The sequence below is a fragment of the Pseudophryne corroboree genome, chromosome 4 (genome assembly GCF_028390025.1).
Source record: "Pseudophryne corroboree isolate aPseCor3 chromosome 4, aPseCor3.hap2, whole genome shotgun sequence".
NCBI classification, from domain to species: domain Eukaryota; kingdom Metazoa; phylum Chordata; class Amphibia; order Anura; family Myobatrachidae; genus Pseudophryne; species Pseudophryne corroboree.
This window is the reverse complement of record NC_086447.1, coordinates 202,677,775-202,701,382: the sequence shown is the minus strand read 5'-3', so window position 1 is coordinate 202,701,382 and position 23,608 is coordinate 202,677,775. Positions and strand designations below refer to the sequence as shown.

The 23,608-nt window shown below is 44.2% G+C and overlaps 1 protein-coding gene across 13 annotated transcripts in view; it reads right to left on the bottom strand.

The window, feature by feature from the left end:
* The window catches only part of KIF1A (kinesin family member 1A), a 297,735-nt gene that overhangs the window by 30,784 nt on the left and 243,343 nt on the right, over positions 1-23,608 (bottom strand). For 7 of the 13 annotated variants that reach the window (XM_063915795.1, XM_063915784.1, XM_063915788.1 and 4 more), the window contains 4 exons: positions 7,282-7,396; positions 5,538-5,671; positions 811-872; positions 340-485 (listed from right to left, as the gene is read on the bottom strand). In XM_063915795.1, coding sequence (XP_063771865.1) covers positions 340-485; positions 811-872; positions 5,538-5,671; positions 7,282-7,396 — 457 coding nt within the window. Of the gene's footprint in view, positions 1-339; positions 486-810; positions 873-5,537; positions 5,672-7,281; positions 7,397-16,526; positions 16,551-23,608 lie in introns of all 13 variants that reach the window. The other 6 variants (XM_063915782.1, XM_063915786.1, XM_063915785.1 and 3 more) reach the window with 2 other exon arrangements.

Sequence of the window (23,608 nt, the reverse complement as noted above, 5' to 3'; positions counted from 1 at the left end):
TAGGCTACGTAGGCAGAGGGCTACTTAAAACATGCAAAAGCATCTCCACAGTGTGATGCTTTCGCATGTCTGTGGTGCAGGGGGGCTGGATCAGGCATGCGGGGCGGACTTGTCCTGTGCTGGGCGTCCCCCCGCATGTCTAAGAATTTGATCATAGATGTGCGTTTTTTCGCACATCTACGATCAGGTCTGAATTACGCCAAATATCTGGTTATGTGGTTTGCAGACTCATCAAATTCCTTTACAAATGCCACCACTAAACCCAGGAATTTGGAGGGTGAGTTTGCGGGATCCTGCACAGTACTATAATGAGTTTATGCTGGTGGTGAATGCAAATACCTCCTGAAGCAAGCTGAGCTTCTCCAGCTCCCACTGATGATCAAGGATTAAGCTGTCACTCCGTGGCCTCCAGCCTGCAAGGTTCTCCTCACCTCGCACATATGCAACAGAGGTATCTAGCACACGCCTGCGTCTCCTCTGCATGCCTACGGGACATCACAATGTGGTAACATACAGAAATGTCCGTACAATGTCTTTAGTAGTATAGTTGTGGTGATTTGAGAAAAACTTCTATATCTATTTCAATATATAACCATCTACTCTTCATTATAATCATACATGTGATATAGTCAAACAGTGCAAGCTCTGAGCCATGTTTTTAATGTAATCTGAATGATTGTTGAAGGTCATTGTCTCTATCATTTAAGGTTATCAGATGAAATATCTGGAAAAACTGGAACAGCTACTGTACTAAGGCGTAAGCAGATGAGTGGGAAAAATTAACTAAAAGTAGAAGAAAAAGTCACTCACCTGGACTGCTGGCTTCTGCAACCCGGCAAAGACTGAGCTCATATACTCCAGTTACACGGTTACTGTGAAAAAGAGAATCATTACTCTAATGTACAAATAAGAAATGCACATAACTTTTCACTAGGTCCATAAACCGTCATGCTTAATAACTGAAAGATTATTTAGCTTCACATGGAGCACAACACGTGAAACAATTACACTAAAGCAGGGATGGCCAAACCGGTCCTCGAGATCTATCAACAGTTCATGTTTTCCAGGCCTCCTGGAGATCTGTAGAATTGTCAGTTTGGAATGAATGCAGCACATCTTAATTAGTAATGACTACACCTGTGCATCAGTTAGGTGGTCTGGAAAATGTGAAGTGTTGGTAGATCTCGAGGACTGGTTTGGCCAGCCCTGCACTAAAGGGTCTATTTATGACTGTAAGGGAGTAATTCAATTAACCGTGATAACCCATTTTTGAACGAAAAGCAGCTTTTATCACGACTTGCAGAAATGGACATATCCAAATATTCGCAAAACTTTACCCATGATAATTCTCCATAGGATTTAACCGGGATTTCTTTTTCACCACCTCCTGAGCAGGTAAAAAGTTGGGCAAAAATCCCTATTTCGATGTAAAAATGTTTAAAATGACCCAAATATATACTATCACCCATTTTATGTACTCCCAATTTATTCTGCAGAAATATTCTCAGTGTTTTAGAATAATGCATATAACAGCAATTTGACACATTTTAAAAACTCCAAATACTTTTTATTATGGACAATAATAGTCTTCTATACTGCTATCATGTATTTGTTTGTCTTTGTTTGGGGGTACAGGCAGATCTCCCCATTTTCACCTATACTTAATACTGTTAACACAAGCAAGAATGATTGCACGAATGCTGATTTTGCTATTTTGTAATTGAATTGCATGATAAACAGGAGCGAGCATACTTGCGATAAGCAGAATTATTTCGCGATAGGTTTGTTAACTCACATTAACTTAACACGTTATCGTGGCTAATTAAATTTCTCCCTCTGTCCTTTCTCCTGCGTTTTGCCTGGGAACTTATCTCAGCTTCTCACAATTTCCCAAGAGATAACCCGTGGAGAACTAACTGATTTCTCCTGCAGTACCACTCTGTCTGATACTTGCTGCCGTACCCATAGACCTCTAAGGGGTTGGTGGCCTCAGTCAATTTAACAAGTGGTGAAAAGGATTTAGCCATCCCCTGGCAACGGGGAACAGCTGACGAGGCTTTGCTGTATGCCCTGCTGGTGAAATCACTATGTATTATACTATGTACACTATGGGGTATATGCAATTGCGGTCGAATTCCCGAAATTGTCGAATTTCGGGTCATTTTCGCCCAAAAAAAAAATTCGCCTATGCAATTCAGTGCTTTCCGACCAAAAAACGGACTTTCAAAATTCGACTTTTTGAAATTCGAATTTTTGCAAATTCGACTTTTCTGCAATGATACAAGTGCTGCAATTCGACCAAAGCATATTCAATTCAAGTTTGGAAATTCGACAGCAGTGCTTTTAGACAGCAAATTCGTCATTTTCAATCCGCCACACTTTGGAGGGTGGAAACAATAAAAAAAAATTTAAACATGTTTTTTTTGGTGTTTTTTTTTTTAGGAATAGCATATCTATTTATATTAGAACGGATTAGGTACTTTTTTTTTTTTTTTGGAGGCACAAATATTATTTATATATTTTTTAAAATATTATTTTTTTTATTTTATTTTTTATTGCTGGAACGGTAAAATCCTAAAAAAAAATGGCGTGGGGTCCCCCCTCCAAAGCAGAACCAGCCTCGGGCTCTTCGAGCTGGTCCTGGTTCTAAAAATGCGGGGAAAAAATTGACAGGGGATCCCCCGTATTTTTAAAACCAGCACCGGGCTCTGCGCCTGGTGCTGGTGCCAAAAATACGGGGGACAAAGAGTAGGGGTCCCCCGTATTTTTAACACCAGCATCGGGCTCCACTAGCTGGACAGATAATGCCACAGCCGGGGGTCACTTTTATGCCGTGCCCTGCGGCCGTGGCATTAACTACCCAACTAGTCACCCCTGGCCGGGGTACCCTGGGGGAGTGGGGACCCCTTCAATCAAGGGGTCCCCCCCCCCCCAGCCACCCAAGGGCCAGGGGTGAAGCCCGAGGCTGTCCCCCCCCATCCAATGGGCTGCGGATGGGGGGCTGAGAGCCTTTTGTGATAATGAAAAGAATATTGTTTTTTCCAGCAGTACTACAAGTCCCAGCAAGCCTCCCCCGCAAGCTGGTACTTGGAGAACCACAAGTTCCAGCATGCGGGAGAAAAACGGGCCCGCTGGTACCTGTAGTACTACTGGAAAAAAAATACCCAAATAAAAACAGTACACACACACCGTGACAAGTAAAACTTTATTACACACTGCCGACACACACATACTTACCTATGTTCACACGCCGACATCGGTCCTCTTCTCCATGTAGAATCCACGGATACCTGAAAAGAAAAGATCAATATACTCACCTCAGCCAGGGTCCAGAGATAAATCCACGTACTTGGCAAAAAAAGAAAACGAACACACGGACCACCGGACTGAAAGGGGTCCCATGCTGACACATGAGACCCCTTACCCCGAATGAGACCTGTCAGTGACAGCTGTCACACAAAGGTCTCTAAAGCCAATCAGGAAGCGCAACTTCGTTGCGCTCACCTGATTGGCTGTGCGCTGTCTGAACTCAGACAGCGCATTGCACAGCCCCGTCCATTATATTCAATGGTGGGAACTTAGCGGCTAGCGGTGAGTTCACCCGCCGGTCAGCGGCTGACCGCGGGTAACCCCCCGGCTAGCCGCTAAGTTCCCACCATTGAAACTAATGGAGCGGCTTTGCGATGCGCTGTCACAGCACAGACAGGCACAGCCAATCAGGTGAGCGCCACGGAAGTAGCGCTTCCTGATTGGCTGAAGGGACTTCAGTGACAGGAGTCACGTGATGTCCCGGCATTCGGGAGAAAGGGGTCTGATGTGAAAGCATGGGACCCCTTTCAGTCCGGTATGGAGCGGGTATTTGCGGTTTGTTTTTTTAACAAGTACGTGGATTATACTCTGGACGTGGATGTATCTCTGGACGCTGGAAGGTGAGTATAATTTTTTCACAGGTACCCTCGGATCGTCGGAGACCGTGGCAGTCGGCGTGTCAACATAGGTAAGTATTTGTGTGTCGGTAGTGTGTAATAAAGTTTTACTATCAAGGTGTCTGTGTACTGTTTTTATTTGGGTATTTTTTTTCCAGTAGTACTACAGGTACCAGCGGGCCCGTTTTTCTCCCGCATGCTGGTACTTGTGGTTCTCCAAGTACCAGCTTGCGGGGGAGGCTTGCTGGGACTTGTAGTACTGCTGGAAAAAAACAATATTCTTTTCATTATCACAAAAGGCTATCAGCCCCCCCATCCGCAGCCCATTGGATGGGGGGGGACAGCCTCGGGCTTCACCCCTGGCCCTTGGGTGGCTGGGGGGGGGGACCCCTTGATTGAAGGGGTCCCCACTCCCCCAGGGTACCCCGGCCAGGGGTGACTAGTTGGATATTTGATGCCACGGCCGCAGGGCACTGTATAAAAGTGACCCCCGGCTGTGGCATTATCTGTCCAGCTAGTGGAGCCCGATGCTGGTGTTAAAAATACGGGGGACCCCTACTCTTTTTGTCCCCCGTATTTTTGGCACCAGCACCAGGCGCAGAGCCCGGTGCTGGTTTTAAAAATACGGGGGATCCCTGCCCAATTTTTCCCCGCATTTTTAGAACCAGGACCAGCTCGAAGAGCCCGAGGCTGGTTATGCTTTGGAGGGGGGACCCCATGCCATTTTTTTTTCCGGGTTTTTCCCGTTTTTTCCCGTTTTTTAAAATCGCGGCAAAATCCGCCAAATCGGCCGATTTTCGCCTGCGGTTCTGGCGAATCCGTTTTTCATTGAATATGGTGAATTCCGGCAGCCACCTTCCGGAATTCACCTGTCGAATTAAGTCGAATTAAAAAACGGCGAAAAATTGCCGCGATTCGCCGTGAATTGCATATACCCCTATGTATCACTATGTACTATGTACTATACTAAAGCCACACATGCACATAGTGCATTATACCTCATTGAGGCGCACCGGTTTGGTAAGAACATTATGTATGGATTAAATATGCAATTACTGTTTTCATATCGATTGTTACTGCAGCTGCTGCTCAGTAAATATACTCTGTAGATACTGACATAGGAGTTATTGGTTATATTCTAAATATATGTCCTCAATTTAACACACAGCTCTATTTTCAAGCAAACAGCAGCATTTCATCCACTCAGCTCTGGAACTTTGGACTGAGTCCGGTATGTAATACCCCTTTCAGAGTAAAATCCTGTCTCTAGTCCAGGTCACTCAACACGGGTTTCAAGCTGTGTCACAGCAGCTTGAAACCCGTTCACACCGCAGGCTGGACCAGGGTTATTCCCGGGGCTTCTCCACTGACAGCGTTTGGAGATGACATCATCTCCAAGCACAGGTGAGCAAACTTTCCATAAGGTGGTAATGTCACCCGTTCACAGTGCCCTATAACCTGGGTCCTTCATGGACCAACCCAGGTAAATATCTGGCTTGGATTCCTGAGTCACTGGACCCGGGTTATTTTTTAGAGACCCTTTCACACTGAGCGGTGCAAAAGGTGTATTATGAATGTTGTCATCCTTATATACTGTTATCATGAACTCACCTTTCAGATGCGCGCAGGCTACCTGTACCAAACAAATTTCGGATGGAGCGGCAGGCAGGCAATTTGGCATCCCGAGAGTAAAACACCATGCAGAAGTCTTTGGTGATCACAGCTGGCTGCGTACAATTCTCCATCTTGGGGAACAAACAGTTTGGTTTCTTTCCTTTCTCATTTAAATTACTCTGTGTGATTATTGTGATCAAACAATATACTTTCAGTTCAACATGGAAGAACTAGTACAATCCAAATTCTTAGTTTTACTCTGTGTACTGGAATAAAGGGTCTAAATTCAGACCTGATCGCAACAGCAAAATCTTTCTCTAATGGGCAAAACCATGTGAAGTGCAGGTGGGGCAGATATAACATGTGCAGAGAGAGTTAGATTTGGGTAGGGTGTGTTCAATCTGAAATCTAAACTGCAGTGTAAAAACAAAGCAGCCAGTATTTATCCTGCACATAAACAATATAACCCACCCAAATCTAACTCTCTCTGCACATGTTATATCTGCAGTGCATATGGGCCCTCATTCCGAGTTGTTCGCTCGGTATTTTTCATCGCATCGCAGTGAAAATCCGCTTAGTACGCATGCGCAATGTTCGCACTGCGACTGCACCAAGTAACTTTACTATGAAGAAAGTATTTTTACTCACGGCTTTTTCATCGCTCCGGCGATCGTAATGTGATTGACAGGAAATGGGTGTTACTGGGCGGAAACACGGCGTTTCAGGGGCGTGTGGCTGAAAACGCTACCGTTTCCGGAAAAAACGCAGGAGTGGCCGGAGAAACGGTGGGAGTGCCTGGGCGAACGCTGGGTGTGTTTGTGACGTCAAACAGGAACGACAAGCACTGAACTGATCGCACAGGCAGAGTAAGTCTGAAGCTACTCTGAAACTGCTAAGTAGTTAGTAATCGCAATATTGCGAATACATCGGTCGCAATTTTAAGAAGCTAAGATTCACTCCCAGTAGGCGGCGGCTTAGCGTGTGTAACTCTGCTAAATTCGCCTTGCGACCAATCAACTCGGAATGAGGGCCCTGGTTTGCCCATTAGAGAAAGATTTTCCTTTTGCGATCAGGTCTGAATTAGGCCCAATATTGGCTGTTGGTACACATAGTAATCTATACCTTATATATTTTATTTTTACTGATGCTCATTAATAGTATTTAAAACTAACCAGGTTGTCAGTTTCACTCCATTTAATGTCTCCAAAGCACCTAATACAGGTAATTGGAGTACCATTTATCATACGCAACGAGTTTCATCATTCACAAGGAGTTTTAGCACTCATTGATAAATGGGCCCCCTAGTTTTATTTAAAAATTGTATTGTTAGAACTATGGAAGGATAGTTGACCTATGTGTGAAAGAATATAATTGTCTGTTTAACATGTGCCGTATCTCTTAGCATTGAATAAGATACAGTATTAGCTTTTATCACAGTTGAAAATATAATATCTGATTTGTATGCATTACTGCACAATGATTAATGTTATGTCACTTTCTGATTATGCACAATGCAAATTCACACAAGTTGGGCTATGAAAACTGGTGTGGTACTCTCTCTGCTTCAGCCGCTAAGAAATACATGGTTATACTTGTATATTCACCTGAACTGAAGAATGCTAAATCTTTATTCTGCAGGTGGTCAATACTGAGACACAGGGACATTTACAGAGACAATTCTTTAAAACCTGGGACTATCCCTTGAAATGAGGTTCATCTGGCAAGTATTCATGAGCCTCACCTCTACATAGGCAGACAGCGTCAAGTAGATCTTCTCTCTGTATGGAGTGACACGATTCAGCAGTAGGGAGTTGTGCATAGAGCTGTCCCATGCCACGTCAAAGTGATAGAATGTCCTGCCATGACAAGAAGGGATTTTATGCAAGTTGCACTCCACACACATATAAGCTATGCCTTACACACACATGGACAAATACAGTACATTGGGTGACACACACTATAGACTCTATTTACCAAGGTGTGTATATATATATATAACACATCTACACACTGAGGGGTAGATTTGCTAAAACTTCCAAAAAAGCAAAAGTGGAGCATTTGCCCCAAGCAACCAATCAGAATCTAGCTATCATTTTCTAGAATGCAGTAGATAAAATAGGATTTTGGTACTTACCAGGTAAATCCTTTTCTTTGAATCCATAGGGGGCACTGGAGTACTCTTGGGATATGGACGGCTTTAGCAGAACAGGCACTGAATATTTAAATTTAGTAACTCTCCTCCCCTCCATACTCCCAGAATACCTCAGTGTTTTTTACTGAGCCGAACAGGAGCGATAGAGAGGATGAACAATGGAGAATTACATATAACATTATAACAGAACAGACAACAATAAAGTTGACACATAACGTAACTGACAACTAACAGTTGACACCATAACCGACATAACTTGAACTTTTGAACAAGTCGGTGAGAATGTGTTACCATAAGATCCCCTGAGCTTACCACAAACCAGGTAAAACTGCTCTGGGTGGGCGTCCAGTGCCCCCTATGGATTTAAAGAAAAGGATTTACCTGGTAAGTACCAAAATCCTATTTTCTTTTTCATCCACTAGGGGTCACTGGAGTACTCTTGGGACGTACCAAAGCTTCCCCCTTGGGCGGGAGAGCTGTTTGGCACCTGTAACACTAGGCGGCCAAAGCTAGATGCTGATGCCGCAAACGTATCAAACTTGTAAAAGCGCAAAAACGTGTGCACTGATTACCATGTAGCTGCACAGCAAAGCTGCGTCGTAGAAGCCCCACGACCAGCTGCCCATGAAGTTCCCACAGAACGTGTGGAATGAGCTGTTACTGATGTAGGTGGCTCTAACCTAGCCTGAAGGTAAGCCTGATGTATGGTCAGTTTAATCCATCTGGATAAGGTCTGCTTAGAAGCTGGCCAACCCATCTTGGCAGCATCATAGAGAACAACAATGTATCCGTCTTACGAACTGTAGACGTTCGGGATACATAAACGCGTAGTGCGCGTACCACATCCAAAGTTCCAGAATCTCCTGTTAACACAGTAACTACTATTGGTTGATTGATGTGAAAAGATGACACTACCTTTGGCAAGAAAGCGGGATTCATCCGAAGTTCCACTCTGTCATCATGAAACACCAAATACGGTGGCTTGCATGACAAGGAACCGAAATCTGAAACACGCCTTGCTGAGGCTAAGAGAAAAATTGTTTCCCAAGTGAGAAACTTAACATCTACTTGTTGTAAGGGTCTGTAAAAAATCTAAAACCAGATTCAAGTCCCATGGCGCTGTAGGTGGTATAAATGGAGGCTGTACTCTGAGGACACCTTGCAGAAAGGTGTGTACAGACGGCAAAAGAGCCAAACATCTTTGAAAGTAAATTGACAAGGCAGAGACCTGCACCTTTAGTGTAGATAAACGCAGTCCTCCATCCAACCCCGTCTGTAGAAATAACAAAAGCCGGGATAACTTGAAATATGATGTCGGAAACTTCCGAGCTTCACACCAACCTATATAGGCACGCCAAATTCTGTAATAATGAGCTGCCGTAACTGGCTTCCTAGCACGTAACATGGTTGGTATAACCGATTCTGGAATGCCCTCTCTTCTTAAGAGGGCGGTCTCAACAGCCACCCCGTCAAACGCAGCCGCGCTAAATCGGGGTAAAGGAACGGACCCTGTTGTAACAGGTCCGGACGTAGAGGTAGCGACCAAGGATCGTCTACGAGTAGCCCGCGGAGATCCGATAACCAAGCTCTCCGAGGCCAATGAGGCGCCACTAGTATGACTGTGGCAGACTCTCGTTTGATCTGTTTTTAGCAACAGAGGGAGCAACGGAAACAGTGGAAACAGATACAAGAGGCTGTACGGCCACGCGATTGTGAGAGCATCCACCGCCACTGCCTTTGGATCTCGCATTCTGGACACATACTGGGGCGTTTGGTGATTGTGGCGAGATGCCATCAGGTCCACTTGTGGGTAACCCCACCTCTGGACCAACATGTGAAACACTTCTGGATTTAATGCCCATTCTCCTGGATGAAAATCCCGGCGGCTGAGATAATCTGTCTTCCAGTTGTCCACTCCCGGAATGAACACTGTCGACAATATCACTTGGTGATGCTCGGCCCAATTGAGGATTCGAGCTACTTCCCGCATGGCCATGCGGCTTCTCGTTCCTCCTTGTTTGTTTATGTACGCGACCGCAGTCGCGTTGTCTGACTGCACCTGGACAGTCTGAGACCGGAGCATGTGCACTGCTTGTCGTAGCGCATTGTAAATTGCCCGCAGTTCCAGGACATTTATAGACAGCAATCTTTCGTGATCCGCCCAGAGACCCTGGAGCTGACAATTTTGAACCACAGCTCCCCAACCTCTGAGACTCGCGTCCGTCGTTAGAATTATCCAATTCCAGACGCCGAACCGTTTCCCTGCGGTTAGATTGTGTACTTTGAGCCACCAGAGTAGAGATACTCTGGCCCGTGGAGACAACCTCACCATCTGGTGAATCTGCAGATGCGAGCCCGACCACTGTGCGAGCACATCCAGTTGAAAAGGACGTGAGTGAAATCTTCCGAACTGAAGCGCTTCGAAAGCCGCCACCATTTTTCCTAACAGTCGAATGCACAAATGTACCGAGACTGTGTGTGGCTTCAGTACTAATTGTACCAGATGACGAATACTCTGTACTTTCTGTTCTGGTAGGTAAATTCTTTGATCTACCGTATCGAGAATCATTCCTAGGAATTGAAGTCGTTGAGACGGAATCAGATGTGATTTCTTGAAGTTGACAATCCAACCGTGCTGAACTAGCTCATTGTACGTTAGCAACGCATGTTGGAGGAGCATCTGTTGAGACGGAGCTTTGATGAGTAGATCGTCCAAGTACGGAACTATTATCACTCACAGGGATCTGAGATGAGCTATCATCACAGACATCACTTTGGTGAATACCCGAGGCGCTGACGAAAGCCCAAACGGTAGAGCCTGAAACTGGTAATGGTTTTGCCGTATCGCAAAACGCAAGAACCTCTGATGAGGTGGCCAAATTGGAATGTGTAAGTACGCATCCTTGAGATCCAGCGCAATCATGAATTCCTGTGGCTCTAAACCTGCAATTACTGACCGCAGGGATTCCATCTTGAATCTGTAGTAAGTGACGTACTGATTGAGACCCTTTAAGTTCAATATTGGTCTGACCGAGCCATCCGGCTTTGGAACTACAAACAGACTGACGTCAGTAAAAGCTGTACAAAGATAATCAGCAGCTTCACAGATTTGATCAGCGAGAAGTGTAAGGTGATCGTCATGTAGGCCAGACTTGAATTCTGTTATCCATACAATAAGCGCCTTAGCAGTAGCGGATCTTGCCACGGGCAAGCAGGACTTTTGCCCGGGGTGCCGCTTTCCGGAGGGCGCTGGTGCCATCCGGAGGGCGCCGCACCATGGCAAGATCCGCCACTGCTATGCCCTCCGCTGCCCGCTGTCCCCCCCGGCTGTGCGGCTGTGTCCCCTGTGAAGGGAACTAGACGCTACGCGTCTAGTTTCCCTTCGTGGAGAGGACCTTTTGCTGTGCGTTGCACGATGATGTCATCGCGCACCGCTCAGCATTTAAGCGGCGCTACTACTGTACAGGGGGCGTAACTGACCATGCCCCCTGTATTAAGCCACATCCCCATTTCCTGCCCGGGGCGCAGAGAGGGCTCGAACCGGCCCTGCGCCTTAGTTACCCAAATGCCAACCAAACCAGGTGTAAGCAACACTCCTGCTGCTGTATACATGGATTTTAGCATAGCTTCTAGTTTACGGTCTGAAGGGTCTTTAAGCGTAGTAGCATTTGGCACTGGAATGGTTAATTTTTTAGTAAGTTTTGACACAGACGAATCCACCATTGGCGGATTCTCCCATGTAGATGTCACAGACTCTGTAAACGGGTAACTAGACTTAAATCGGCGAGGTATAGAAAACCGTTTATCCGGAGTCTTCCGTGTTTCTACTAACATCTTATTAAGAGATTCCGAAACAGGAAAACACACTGGAGATTTCTGTCGTTTAGTAAATACTACCTCATCATTTGTCAGAGGTTCTTCAGTCTCTGTAAACTTCAGAGACTGACGCACCGCCCTGATGAGATTATCAATGCCTGGGCTGTCAATATCTTCACTATCTGACTGCTGGTCAAATTCGCCCTCCTCACCCTCATCTTGCGCAGTGAGGTCTGGCATAGAATCATCAGAATGCAACATAGCAGAAACTGGTAAATCATAAGACAAATGAAATTTATCCCTTCTACCCAAAGTGGACTTGGACCTTTGCAAAGGCTGAGACCCCTATGGTATCTCTGGCGGTCTCACCCAAGACTCAGATCTTGCTGCTTCCCGCTCGTGTCGAGCGGCGGCCAATTCTGATTGCAACCCAGCCATTACATCTGCTAGTATTGCCCATTGAGGGTCCGGGGATGAAACCGGATTCGAAACCGGAGCGGAAATTGTATTTGTAGCTGAATTTACAAAACATACTGCACATGTGGTAGAACCATCCGGTAACACACTCTTACAGACATTGCAGCGAAACTGCTTTTTTGTTTTTGCTGGTGCCTTACTCATTATGCAGACAGACAATACAATAGACAAAGACAGACAACTTGTACGACTCAGTAAAATTGTTACTAAGGTGTGTCTGTATATGGCCGAAGTGCAGTGCACGTGGCCAGTACTATATGAAACCTGATCCAAAATTCCCATTAACACCCCTGCGCCATCCGGTGGAGTAGTGTTGTAGGACAGGAAAGTTCTGGAATCAGAAACAGGAAGCATGGTTAAAATGGCCCCCATGCCATGCTTACAGTCCTAATCACAGTTCAGGTTATAAATACATGTGTAAAGCCATATAGAACCTGTAACAAACCCTGTTAATATAGGCTTAACAGCCTATGCAATATTCCTTGTAACCCCATACAGCAGTGCTATATTGCTGCTGTTATGGGCATTCACTCCCCCTCACCCACCCTGCAGCTAAGCTGCCTGCCTTGAGCTCCGTGTACCACTGTGTCTGTAGCGGACGGGAGCGAGTGCGGGTGCAGGGAGCCGTTAGTGTATGCAGGGAGCTGGGGAGCGTGTCATATAGCGCCGGGGAGCTGCGCTCTGGAAGTGTGGCCGGCGTCTCTGAGTGACGTGCGGCCGCTCGGAGCGGCGGATGGTCTCAGTAAGCAGCGGGGCCGGAGCGGCTGTGGCGGGCGCTGAGCCCCGTCTATATACAGCGGCGGTTGGAGCGGCTGGGCGGGCGGCCTGTAAACAGCGGCGGGTGCGGGCGCCAGAGAAAATTAAGCACGGACCCCACACAGTGGGGCGGCAGCGTGAGCTGACCGCCCTGTCCCCCCAGCATACCTGATCTCCTGTAGTGAGGGGCTATGACGGGGCTTCTTCTGTAAGCTCCGTCCAGCCTTTCCAGCATGTCAGCCTGAGCTGCGTGTGGCTGTGAGGGTGCTCTTTGTGAGGACCGACATGCCAGGAGCTGCTTCCGTGCAGCGTGCACTATCCCGGACCCAAGTTTCTTGCTAAACTGGGAAGGGATGTGCTCAAGTTGAAAAAAGTGAAAAATAAAAATAAAAATCAAAGTGAGTGTGGAGGTTCCACACGTGCGTGTCACTGCTGTGAGCACAGAAAAAACACTGAGGTATTCTGGGAGTATGAAGGGGAGGAGAGTTACTAAATTTAAATATTCAGTTCCTGTTCTGCTAAAGCCGTCCATATCCCAAGAGTACTCCAGTGACCCCTAGTGGATGAAAAAGAAATGATAGCTACAGTACAATCGGATTTGTTGCTATGGGCAACACCACCACTTTTTTTTAACACTTCAGCAAGTTTACCCCCGAATGTACTCGCACAGAGTGATCTCCTGCGTATAGAAGTGTAGTGGTTCCTCTTTGTCATGTACAAACAGCAGGAACTTTTGGCTTACCCTTGTGAATGGGATATTCTGACATCAGTGGTATTCCCATTTACCTATTGATTTGACCAGATTACTATGTGCACAAGCATGCTTGGTTTCATGTCTATGACATATATTATGCTTGTAAAGATCAGAATATAAAAAGAGACCAAGCCCAAACAAATTGACAAACTTCACCGTGATGGATTGCTTTAAATTAGACAAATATTCCCATGGCAAATACAGTCTTGTGTAATGTACTATGTTATTACCAGACAAGATACATAAAATCACATACTGACAGAAAATATACATATATATCAATACACAATTTAAAAGCAGTCTGTGTTGTTTTATTTTGGAAAAAAGAACTGTGTATATTGAAAAATACACTATCAACTCGAGAACTGAAGGAGAACTGGTTTGTGTGGTTTGTATGGATAATATTTTGCACCACTGACCGTTCAATGGTGGAACTGGAATACTTTTTACTCTGCTTTAGAGGCCCATTTATCAAAAAATATTTACTATTTCCCCTAAAATACGTTTTCGGTGGTTAGCCACAACTATTTAGTATCACCTGAATGTATATAAAAGGGACCGCAGCAGTATTTCCACGCAGTCCCATTGCTGCTCAATGCACATCGCAGACAAAGTCCCTGCTCATTGATACATTTGCCTGGTAAAATCGCATATTTCAATGTATTCCTGGGTGCTAATCTAGTGCCCAGATCGCATTGTATATCCGATTAATGATAAATGGGCCCCTTAGTCTGAGTGGCCTGCCATTATTTTCCTATGCAACAATGACAAATGCATATCAAGGACAAGCATGGGTTTCATTCGCATTTTGGGCTGGATGTAGTGACGTTCAAGTTCGGCGGCCGTGCGAGATGCCGGCTGAAGGCGGAATTTTTTTTAAAGGGGCAATCACTTACAAGGCATAGTTTTGCCTTGTGATTGTCCCTTTAAAGCAAAGTCTGCGTTCGACCGGCATCTTGCACGGCCGACCGAACTTGGGCATCAATACATCCGGACCTCAGTGTCAGTAAGCTCATAGTGTTGTCTAATTTAGATAGCCAGAACAATAGCATAAGACTTAGCTGCTATGTAACATTGTAGGCTGGCTAATTTTAAACTTACAATTTAATAAACCAAAGAGATGACAGACAGAGCTCTATATATAAAAAAAACTAAAACATGAAAGCGTCCAATTACTTATGCCTAATAATCATGTTTGGAAGTGACTGTGTCTGTGCACTATCAGAGATCCAACAGTTGGGACCTAAAGTAATTTATTGCATATCTTAGAATCAGAAGACACCAAAAACAGATTTTGAGACCCGCTTCGGGTCTAGACAAACCTTAAGGCCCATAGACACTTGCCGATTTTGAGCTGAAAGCAGATCACTTTTGGTGTTTTGAGCTGCTTTCAGCTCAAAGTTGCCCAGTGTGTATGGGCAAACGATGAGCGGTGAGCGCTGATGCGCGCTCCCGCTTCATCGCTGGCAGCCGCCGTTCATCTACTGGTATTACCAGTAGATGAACGGCGGGGTGAGCGGCTTTCCATAGCGTCCTGCTATGGAAAGCCGCTCACCCCCGCTGACATCGCTGGGCAGCGGGGAAAAGCGGGAGTGCTGTTCAGCCCAGCGATGTCAGCGATCATCGCTGTGCATACATGCTGGGCATACACGCTGGGCAAAAACGGCCAGTGTGTATGGACCTTAAGTTGATGTTTTGGTTGTTTTTTTAAATAAACAGCCAAGAGATAAAGTACAGTATAGTGGATTTATGGGCAGGTTGTATTTTTTAAGTCTAGTAAAAATATGAGTGAAACGCGTGGCTGTCTGATATTAATTTGTCAGTTGCATTATAATTGTAAGTAGCGATTGGAGATCACTGTAGACTTCACAAATGCACTAATAGCCACATTAGACATGACCACAAGGAGGTCAGAACATTGCAACACAAAAAGGGAACCCTATCATAGCAATAGCATACACTAGTTACAGTGGTGGTTGGTATTGTGACATTAGAAACATGGTTTCTAGTTTGAGACTTGATTACAGTCTAATTTCAGGGAGTGTATATAGTAATTGTTATGTGGAGATTCCTAGACACCTATTGCTTTTAGTTTATTGGATTATTTCGTCTGCCTGCATTAGTTAAATGAATAAAATGAAAATTACTTTGGAACCAGCTGGACCATAGATGTCAGTAGTAGTACTCAGCTGATGTTCTCCTACTGTTCATAGAAACACAGACTGCTGCTCAATGTGTACCAATATACACTTACATAAGAAATGCCCCCCACAATATCAGACAGTAACCAGTTAATTAATAGGGATGGCAGGTGAGAAAGGAAAACATGAGAAGGATACAAAAGCTCAGGGAGCCCAATGGTAAAGGAGCAGGATCATGACACTATTATTTACAAGGCAGAGGAGGTAATAGGACAGATGGGGTGACAGAACAGCAGGACATAGCAGGGAGGAGGTAAGAGGAGCAAGAGGAAAACTAGGGAATAGTAAAAGTAGAAAAAGAGACATTGGGAATTGGGATAGAATGGGAGAAGGAAAAACGGGAAATGGGATGAGTAATTATCTACATGGCGGAATTAATAGGAGTGGAAGAGGAAATGGGTTATCCATTTGCAGACCAGTATTGGGAAATCTTACTGACCGGTAAATGCTATTACAAGCATAACACCAATCCCAAGTAAGATAATAGAAAAGGGAAAACACTATATGAGTGTTGACAAATCTATTTCTAGACCAGAAAAAAAATGTACACAGGATATAGAGACATTGTCTCAAATGTAATAGCCTGCGAGATTTGCAAAACCAGGTTAGTTTTATCTTTTTATTTAAACATTTCTGCTTTAAATCGAGCCGCTAAATGACCAACATGATTGCGCTGCCCACAACTCGCAGTCTATTACATTTGGGCCATTACGGGGAAATGAAACATGAAATTGGAAGAAAAGAGTGACACAAAAGGCAGAGTAAAAGCACTAAGAAAGGAAAAAGAGACGGACAAGGAGGTAAGAGGGCAGAATATCAGAAATGAGTACCTGGTGCCCCGCCCGGATTTGCTGCTGAAGGTGGGAGCCCCAAATATACAGAGTGAGAGAGTGTGAGTGCATTGGGGCAATACAAAACACAGTATGGTGGGTTACCCAAACACAGGGAGTGATCAAATAATGTAGTGCATGGAGGGAGAGGAATCAAAAGTTATCTCACCATTTCCAAGATTGTACTAACTATAATCTCTATTCATCCTGACAAAGAGGCTGCACAGGCTGAAAACTAAAGGGTATATTTACTAATGTGTGGGTTTATCAGATTATACTTATAATTTATCTAGCACCTTCTAGAAGATAATAGCTAGAATCTGATTGGTTGCTATGGGCAACATCTCCACTTCCATAACCCTGCACTTTAGTAAATATACCGCCTAGAGCTTAATTCTGAGTTGCATATAATAACTCTGTTTGCCCGCTGTGAACAGATTGCTAATGATACGCTAATATGAACCAATGATACGCTATTTCGCCTGTATTGTGAGTCATACACATCTCTGTGATACCACCGCCCAGTTAGGAAGTTTAGGTGCCATCACTATCATTAGCACTTAGACCTGCCTCATACTAAGGCCGGGAAGTAATGGGAGCCGATAATACCGCCCAGGAAATCGCACCACATCGGACATTACTAATGTACCTCTATTTCCTGGAATTCGGGCAATATAATGACATGCGTCTATATCCCAGCTTCAGTGTATCAGATCAGAGGTGTCGTGGTATTTAGACTAGAAAATGTCCAATATTTTCAGACCAACCGAAATGCGTCTTTTAGTATAGGAGGACCACAGTGTCAGAGAAAGTCACCCGTTGGCCCCCAAAAGTCCCATGATTAAAGTATTACACATGCTAAATAAACCCTAGTCCTCCAGGAAGCGCAAGCAGTTTATGGTGATTTAAATTATATGCGGCATGGCTATATTCTGTGTGTAATTGCAACTGTACCTAATTATGTTACAGTGTTTGGCTGGAATACACTGTAGCATAACATTTTGTATGCAGATACAGTTGCTATTACACACAGAATATAGGCATGTTGCATATCATTTTAAACAGCAGGAGCTGCTTGTGCGTCCTATTCACAGCAAAACATTAGGGTTAGGCTGCAGGGAAGGGGAGTTAGAGTTAGGCACCACCAGGGAGGGTTAGAGTTAGGCTGCGGGGGAGTGATGGTTAGGTTTAGCCTGCGGGGAAGGGGGGGTGTTAGGTTTAGGCACCACCAGTTAGGGTTAGGCTGTGGGGAGGAGGGTTAGGGTCAGGCTGCGGGTCGGGAGGGTTAGGGAGGATGGAGATTAGGGGTACCATACTTACCTTGCAGGTGTTAGGATTCTGCGCATAGGGATGCTGTTGTCTGTATTCTGACTGCTGGCATCCCAAGCGCTGGGATCCCAATACCATCCAGTGTTGTGACCTACACAAGTACGCTATACAATTCCCCAAGTATCTAGGACATAACCTGCACAGGGGTGTGGATCAATGGCTCAACAATGTTATAGTTGACAGTCATTACGTCGATACCAAATGGTCGACATGCATTATGTCGACAGGTAGAAAAGGTCTTGTTTCTTGGACCTAATCTTGTATATTTCATGTTAAGTGACCATCATCAGTGAAAACATGTACTCTCGCAGGCTCCCTTTGCTCGCCACACTTTGGGAAAGATGGCTCACTCCGCTCCTCTTTGCTTGTCACAGGTTACTAGAACCAATAGATGTCCACATGTATAGTAAATGAAACAAATGTTGAGAAAACATGTGAAAAACACCCAAAACATGTGTTGACCATTTATGTGTCAACATTGTCATGTCAACCTTTTGAGCCTGTTGACAATAAGCACTGTCGACCTTTCACCTGTCATCATTTTGTACGTGTCGACCTATTGCATGTTGCATGCATGTTGACCTATTGACTATCGACCAATATATTGTTGATCTATTGTCCGTATCCCCCCCCGCACAGAGTATTATAGAGTATTTTGGCTCAGTGACAGTGTTGTGGTTCTGTGGTACTGACCGAAAGAGGAGATTTAAAAAAGGCAGCCGCTGCTGCTCTCAGCTAATAAGGATAATTGCATTCCTTATAAGAGACACCAAAAAATACCAACAGGGATAACAATCCCTATAGCAAACCAAGAGCGCTGCTACCACCCATAATTACTACAATTAATATTGATAAATTTCTATATATTCAAATTCACAATGGATCTGAATAACAAATCTTTTTATTCATAATTTTTTTTTTCCCAATAAAAGATAATGAAAAATGCTGCAGCATATAAAATACAATACAGTTACACGTATCTAACACATCTAAAATTCCTAGAGGCTTGCCAATACCCTAATCATATATTTAGACTACAGAATGAGTCCATTCATATATTCAGCTGAACAATGTCCAAAGATTATTAATGTGTCCCAGTGGATCATATATGGATTGCTTCTTTTGGCTCTCACATAAAGCACTAATTCCGTGATCCCAATAGATGACTACTCATGGGTTAGGTTAATTCCAGAAAATGTCCCAAGTTGACTTGGATTCCTTTTTTACATGTGTACACATTAAATTAACTTTACTGGTAATTACCATATATACTTGCTATTACGTCACCTCCAAGGTAGTACAATGCTTATATGAATCCAATGATCAGGCTCCCTCTGCTGGTATAGTGACTGCTGTGTGAGTAGCCATCTCTATACCAGTGAATTTTATGAATTTTATGGACTTGTTCGTGTATTTTTTATAATTTTTTAATTTTTTTCTTTTTTGATCATGTGCATATATGATTGAAATCATTTCATGTTAACTTGAGGAACCAATAAATTGTTACAACTTTTTCTGGAGAACATAAGCTTTATTATAATTTTGGCTGGTGCACAAAAAGAAGCGGTTTTTCAGAGGGGAGCAGTAAAAGATACCTTGATGGGATCCATGTTGCGGATTCATGTGTGAGTTTGGGTATGCCTTGTCAAAATCAGAAAAATATCACGCTACACACTGCCATATTTGCACCTCATGCGAGTGCCTGTTGCACGTTCATGGGCCCTGCCGTGCGTGCGCATACTCGCCGCTGCGGGCACCCGCAGGCGCACGGTGTGCGCATTTACGGTAAAGTTTATGTGCGTCTCGCGGGCGACTCAACCGTTACATATTTTAACCATATAATGAATTTTGTAGATTATGGTCCCTTTGATAGAATCTGAAAGTTTAGTTAATGTAGCATGTTCATAGACAAAGAGATCCCTCTTTGTTTGATACGAAGGGTCAGACAGAGGTTATACAGTGGTGTTTAGTATCCATCGGAAGAGTATTTAATTAGCAATATTCCGGTGTTGGTTTGAAGCAGATTAATCGCTCGTGCGAATAGTTATGGACATAAGAAGTTTATGGACATTTGCTATTATTTGCACTTTATTATCCATGCGGCGGGAAACCTAGTTTCCCACCCACCTGAGCAGTTGGAAATAGTCACAGCCCACCTGTATGAATCAACCTATGACCTTTTGTTATAATGCGAAGACGAATTCCTGTGTCCAATGAACAATAAGAATATAGGGACCATTGTACTGTATTATGTGTAGGGTATAAAAGGACAAGCCGACCTTTGGCCAGCTCTCTATTCTCTTCAACGGTTCTCATTGCTGATAATCGGGAGCTGGATATCCAGAGGCGCATGCGATTGTTTCCCTTGAGCGTAAGTTTCTCCGCAACCATATTGTCTTTATTGTTATAAGCCATTCTCTCTCGTTCTCTCTCACTCTCTCTCTCTCTCTCCTTTCCCCTCTAATAGTAATTGTACCTTTATTGTATTTTATGTGTAGTCACTTGGTTAGATATTCTATGTTATTTTGGTAGTGTATGACTTGTAATGTATTATTCTTTTTGAACGTTCATTCATTTCCTTAAAAGGCGTTAGACCCTTAGACCGGTATTTGACTGTTTATTATATTGCTAAGGGGTTCTCTGAGTGTCACATATGCTCATACTAACAAGGTTACACTGTGTTACATTTACACCCTATCACTGCACCAAGGTTTATTGCATAAATACATTGTTTATGGTATAGTTATAAAGGTTTAACATTGTGAGCATCAGCGCCGCTTGTGATCTCCTCGTGGTCCCAAGCATCCGCTACGCTAGTAACATATCATTACGTTAGTCGGCAGCCTATAGCGTGCCTGCCTGTGATCTCTTGGCCGTGAGCGAACGTGACGCTCAAGCGTCTCGACTACGGCTAAGCGATTGTTACGCAATGTGCGTACCCTTACGGTATACCATACGCCAATAGCGTACTGTGTTCTTTCACCTTTTAGAGGGTTTTAAGTAAGATAAATATTTGGCTTTATCAATTGGCGGCTCGTCCGTCCTTCACATATCTGCACTAGGTAATTTCAGCAGACATTATCCATCAGCAAAGGGCGGGAGGTCATATTCCTCGTAGTGCTGACTGGATAAGCGTCTGCTTCGCTTAGTAAAGGGTGCTGAAGGAATCCGGAACCGGAGGTAAGAACAACACGCTAGTGTCTTTTAAAACTGTTTATTTCTGTCTTGCGTACGCACGCACGCATATATCTGCATTTCTTTTCATTCGTGTATTTTCACATACCACTCTCCTGTTTTGCCATTTTTACAATTGATAACGTGCTAAGAAAGATTTGTTGCTATTAGTAGTTAAAGAGTAAAAGTAATACATTAAGGGGTAATTTGTAAAGCACGCACACAGCTTTGCCTAAGATACAAGGAAAGACCTGGGTGGTGCTCGGTAGATGATTGAAGACCATCTACATTGATAAACGTGTTAATTGTATTTCTGTGGACATATCTGGCTGGCATACCCGTGTTTCTAACAAAAGGGTTAGACTAGTGTACGCAACGTAAAGGCCGACGCACGCAGCGTATATTACGCAACGGAGCGTCCGGGTACGCCCACATAATTTAAATCACACTAGTATTATTTTAACAGGCGAAAAGGTGGCAACGCGATAAATAGCGCAGGTTAATTTTAGTGTCCGAAATTTAAACTAATAGATCCTTCTCTAAATTTACGACTCATCTGGTCTAAAGGAAAGAAATTTCTGCGCAGAAATAGAAATAAAAGTAGTGTACATGTGGTGAGTGAGTGTTTGCATATATATGTTTTTACAATTTTTGGATTGAACCACAAGAAGTCGAGTTCTCGTGAGGTACATACATGTAAGTGACGTGCATGGTGGCTGGGGAGGCATCCCTTGTTAAACATAAATTTGAGCATTAGAGTATAGCAGACCAGGAGGTCTACTGTAGCACAGACCAGGAGGTCCGGAACAGACCAGGAGGTCCAGGTACAGCAGACTAAGAAGTCCGCTATAGAGAAAAGAGCACAACCCAGGGGGTTGGTGCAGAACCCATATAGGCCATTAAAGCTCTGGCTGAAGGAATTCGCAGCCGCAATTTTCGATTCCACTGGTCGCTCCGCACATAAGATTAGTTGCTTATGTGCCAAACGATTGTACCGCACGTAATTGTGTGCATTAGTTAGTAATTTGACCCAAAACCATTTGCGTACGCTAGAGGGGTCATAAACGCTATTTGTACATTTTAACGTGATTTGTGAAATTTTTTTTATTTTAAGGGAGGTTCGCTGGTCACTCAGGGACTATCCAACAACCGATACTTGCTGGGGACTGGTAGGTCCAACACGCCCCAGTAAGTAAAGGTTCATAGGGGCCCTAGGTTGGGTACAACAGCTATGGATACAGTGATTGCAGTACTGGCCAACGTGGGCGAGGAGTGAGTGGGGTACTCGGTAAACCGCCACCGTCGGCCTATCTTGAACATCTTGGTTTTTGTAAGGGTTCGCTGAAGACCCTGATTGAAGGTCAGAGGTAGTGAAAGCAACACCTGCAAGTTATGGGGGCCAGTTGTTCAAGTAGGGGGCGATCAACCTCGGTTCGGGTTGATTCAGTAAACCGACCAATCGGGTCGGCAAGGTATGTAATGTGTGAAAAATACGGTTCACACACAGAGGTTTTATGTGATGAATGGGAAAGAATGACTGTACATGACGGGGAGAAGTTCCCAAGAGTAGGCAGCTTTAGCCCAGATGTGTTACTAAATCTAAGGAGAAGGATATGTCTCATTAAATCAGCAAAGAGACGGATCAAACATTATGATTATTTACAGTTATGGCAACAGGAGGGTGAAATACAGAGAGGATTGGCTCAGGCGGCGGGATCTAACCCTATCAGGAAACTGATAGCTACGGCACCACCGCCACCTTACATAACGGGAGAGAAGTTGGTTGCGGAGAATGACGCACTAATATGTAATAAACAGGCACTTAGTAACTGTATAAATGTTAAGGATAATATGAATAAGATGAGTAATGCAAGTATTAACCCGTGCAAGTTGTACCCTGTTTTAAACTTTCCCCAGGAGTGTGATCAAGAGGACGAATCGGCAACAATATCGGCGCTCTCTCTAGCAGCCACCATATCAGAAACAGCAGTAGGCACGTCCCAACCCCCGAGATTAGTATCAAAGGCCCCTAGCGGAGGGACAGGTGAGGTCGTATCAACGGGTAAGTACGGCACCATACACTATGCTGAAACCATATCACCACAGGCTGTAGAATCTACTCAGAATGATGTTATTAAACTTAATCCCGTTAGGGTAATAGCAGTGCCAAATGGGAAAACGGATACTTCAGGAGTCACTCCTGTCAGAAACATTGCCATGCACTGCCCATTTTCCCGAATGGAATTAAGAGCAATAGTGTCTGAATTCCCTGACCCTAGAAAAGATCTAGTTGCTAGCCAGAAATACATTAGAGACCTAGGGAATACGGTAGAGCCCAATAACAAAGACTGGCAGATATTGCTGAGGGCATGTTTACCCTCCAATGTCGACTCAGCACAATTTCTAGCTGACTGTAAATTAGATGAGGATGTACCCCTTACGGATGTGTACAACCAAGATAATGTAAAGAGGATAAATTTACAGTTAAAAGAGTATTTTCCAGCTGTAGTTAAATGGAACAAAATTTTCTCCATTAAACAAAAAGAGTCAGAAACAGCTGCTGAGTATTTTCATAGGGC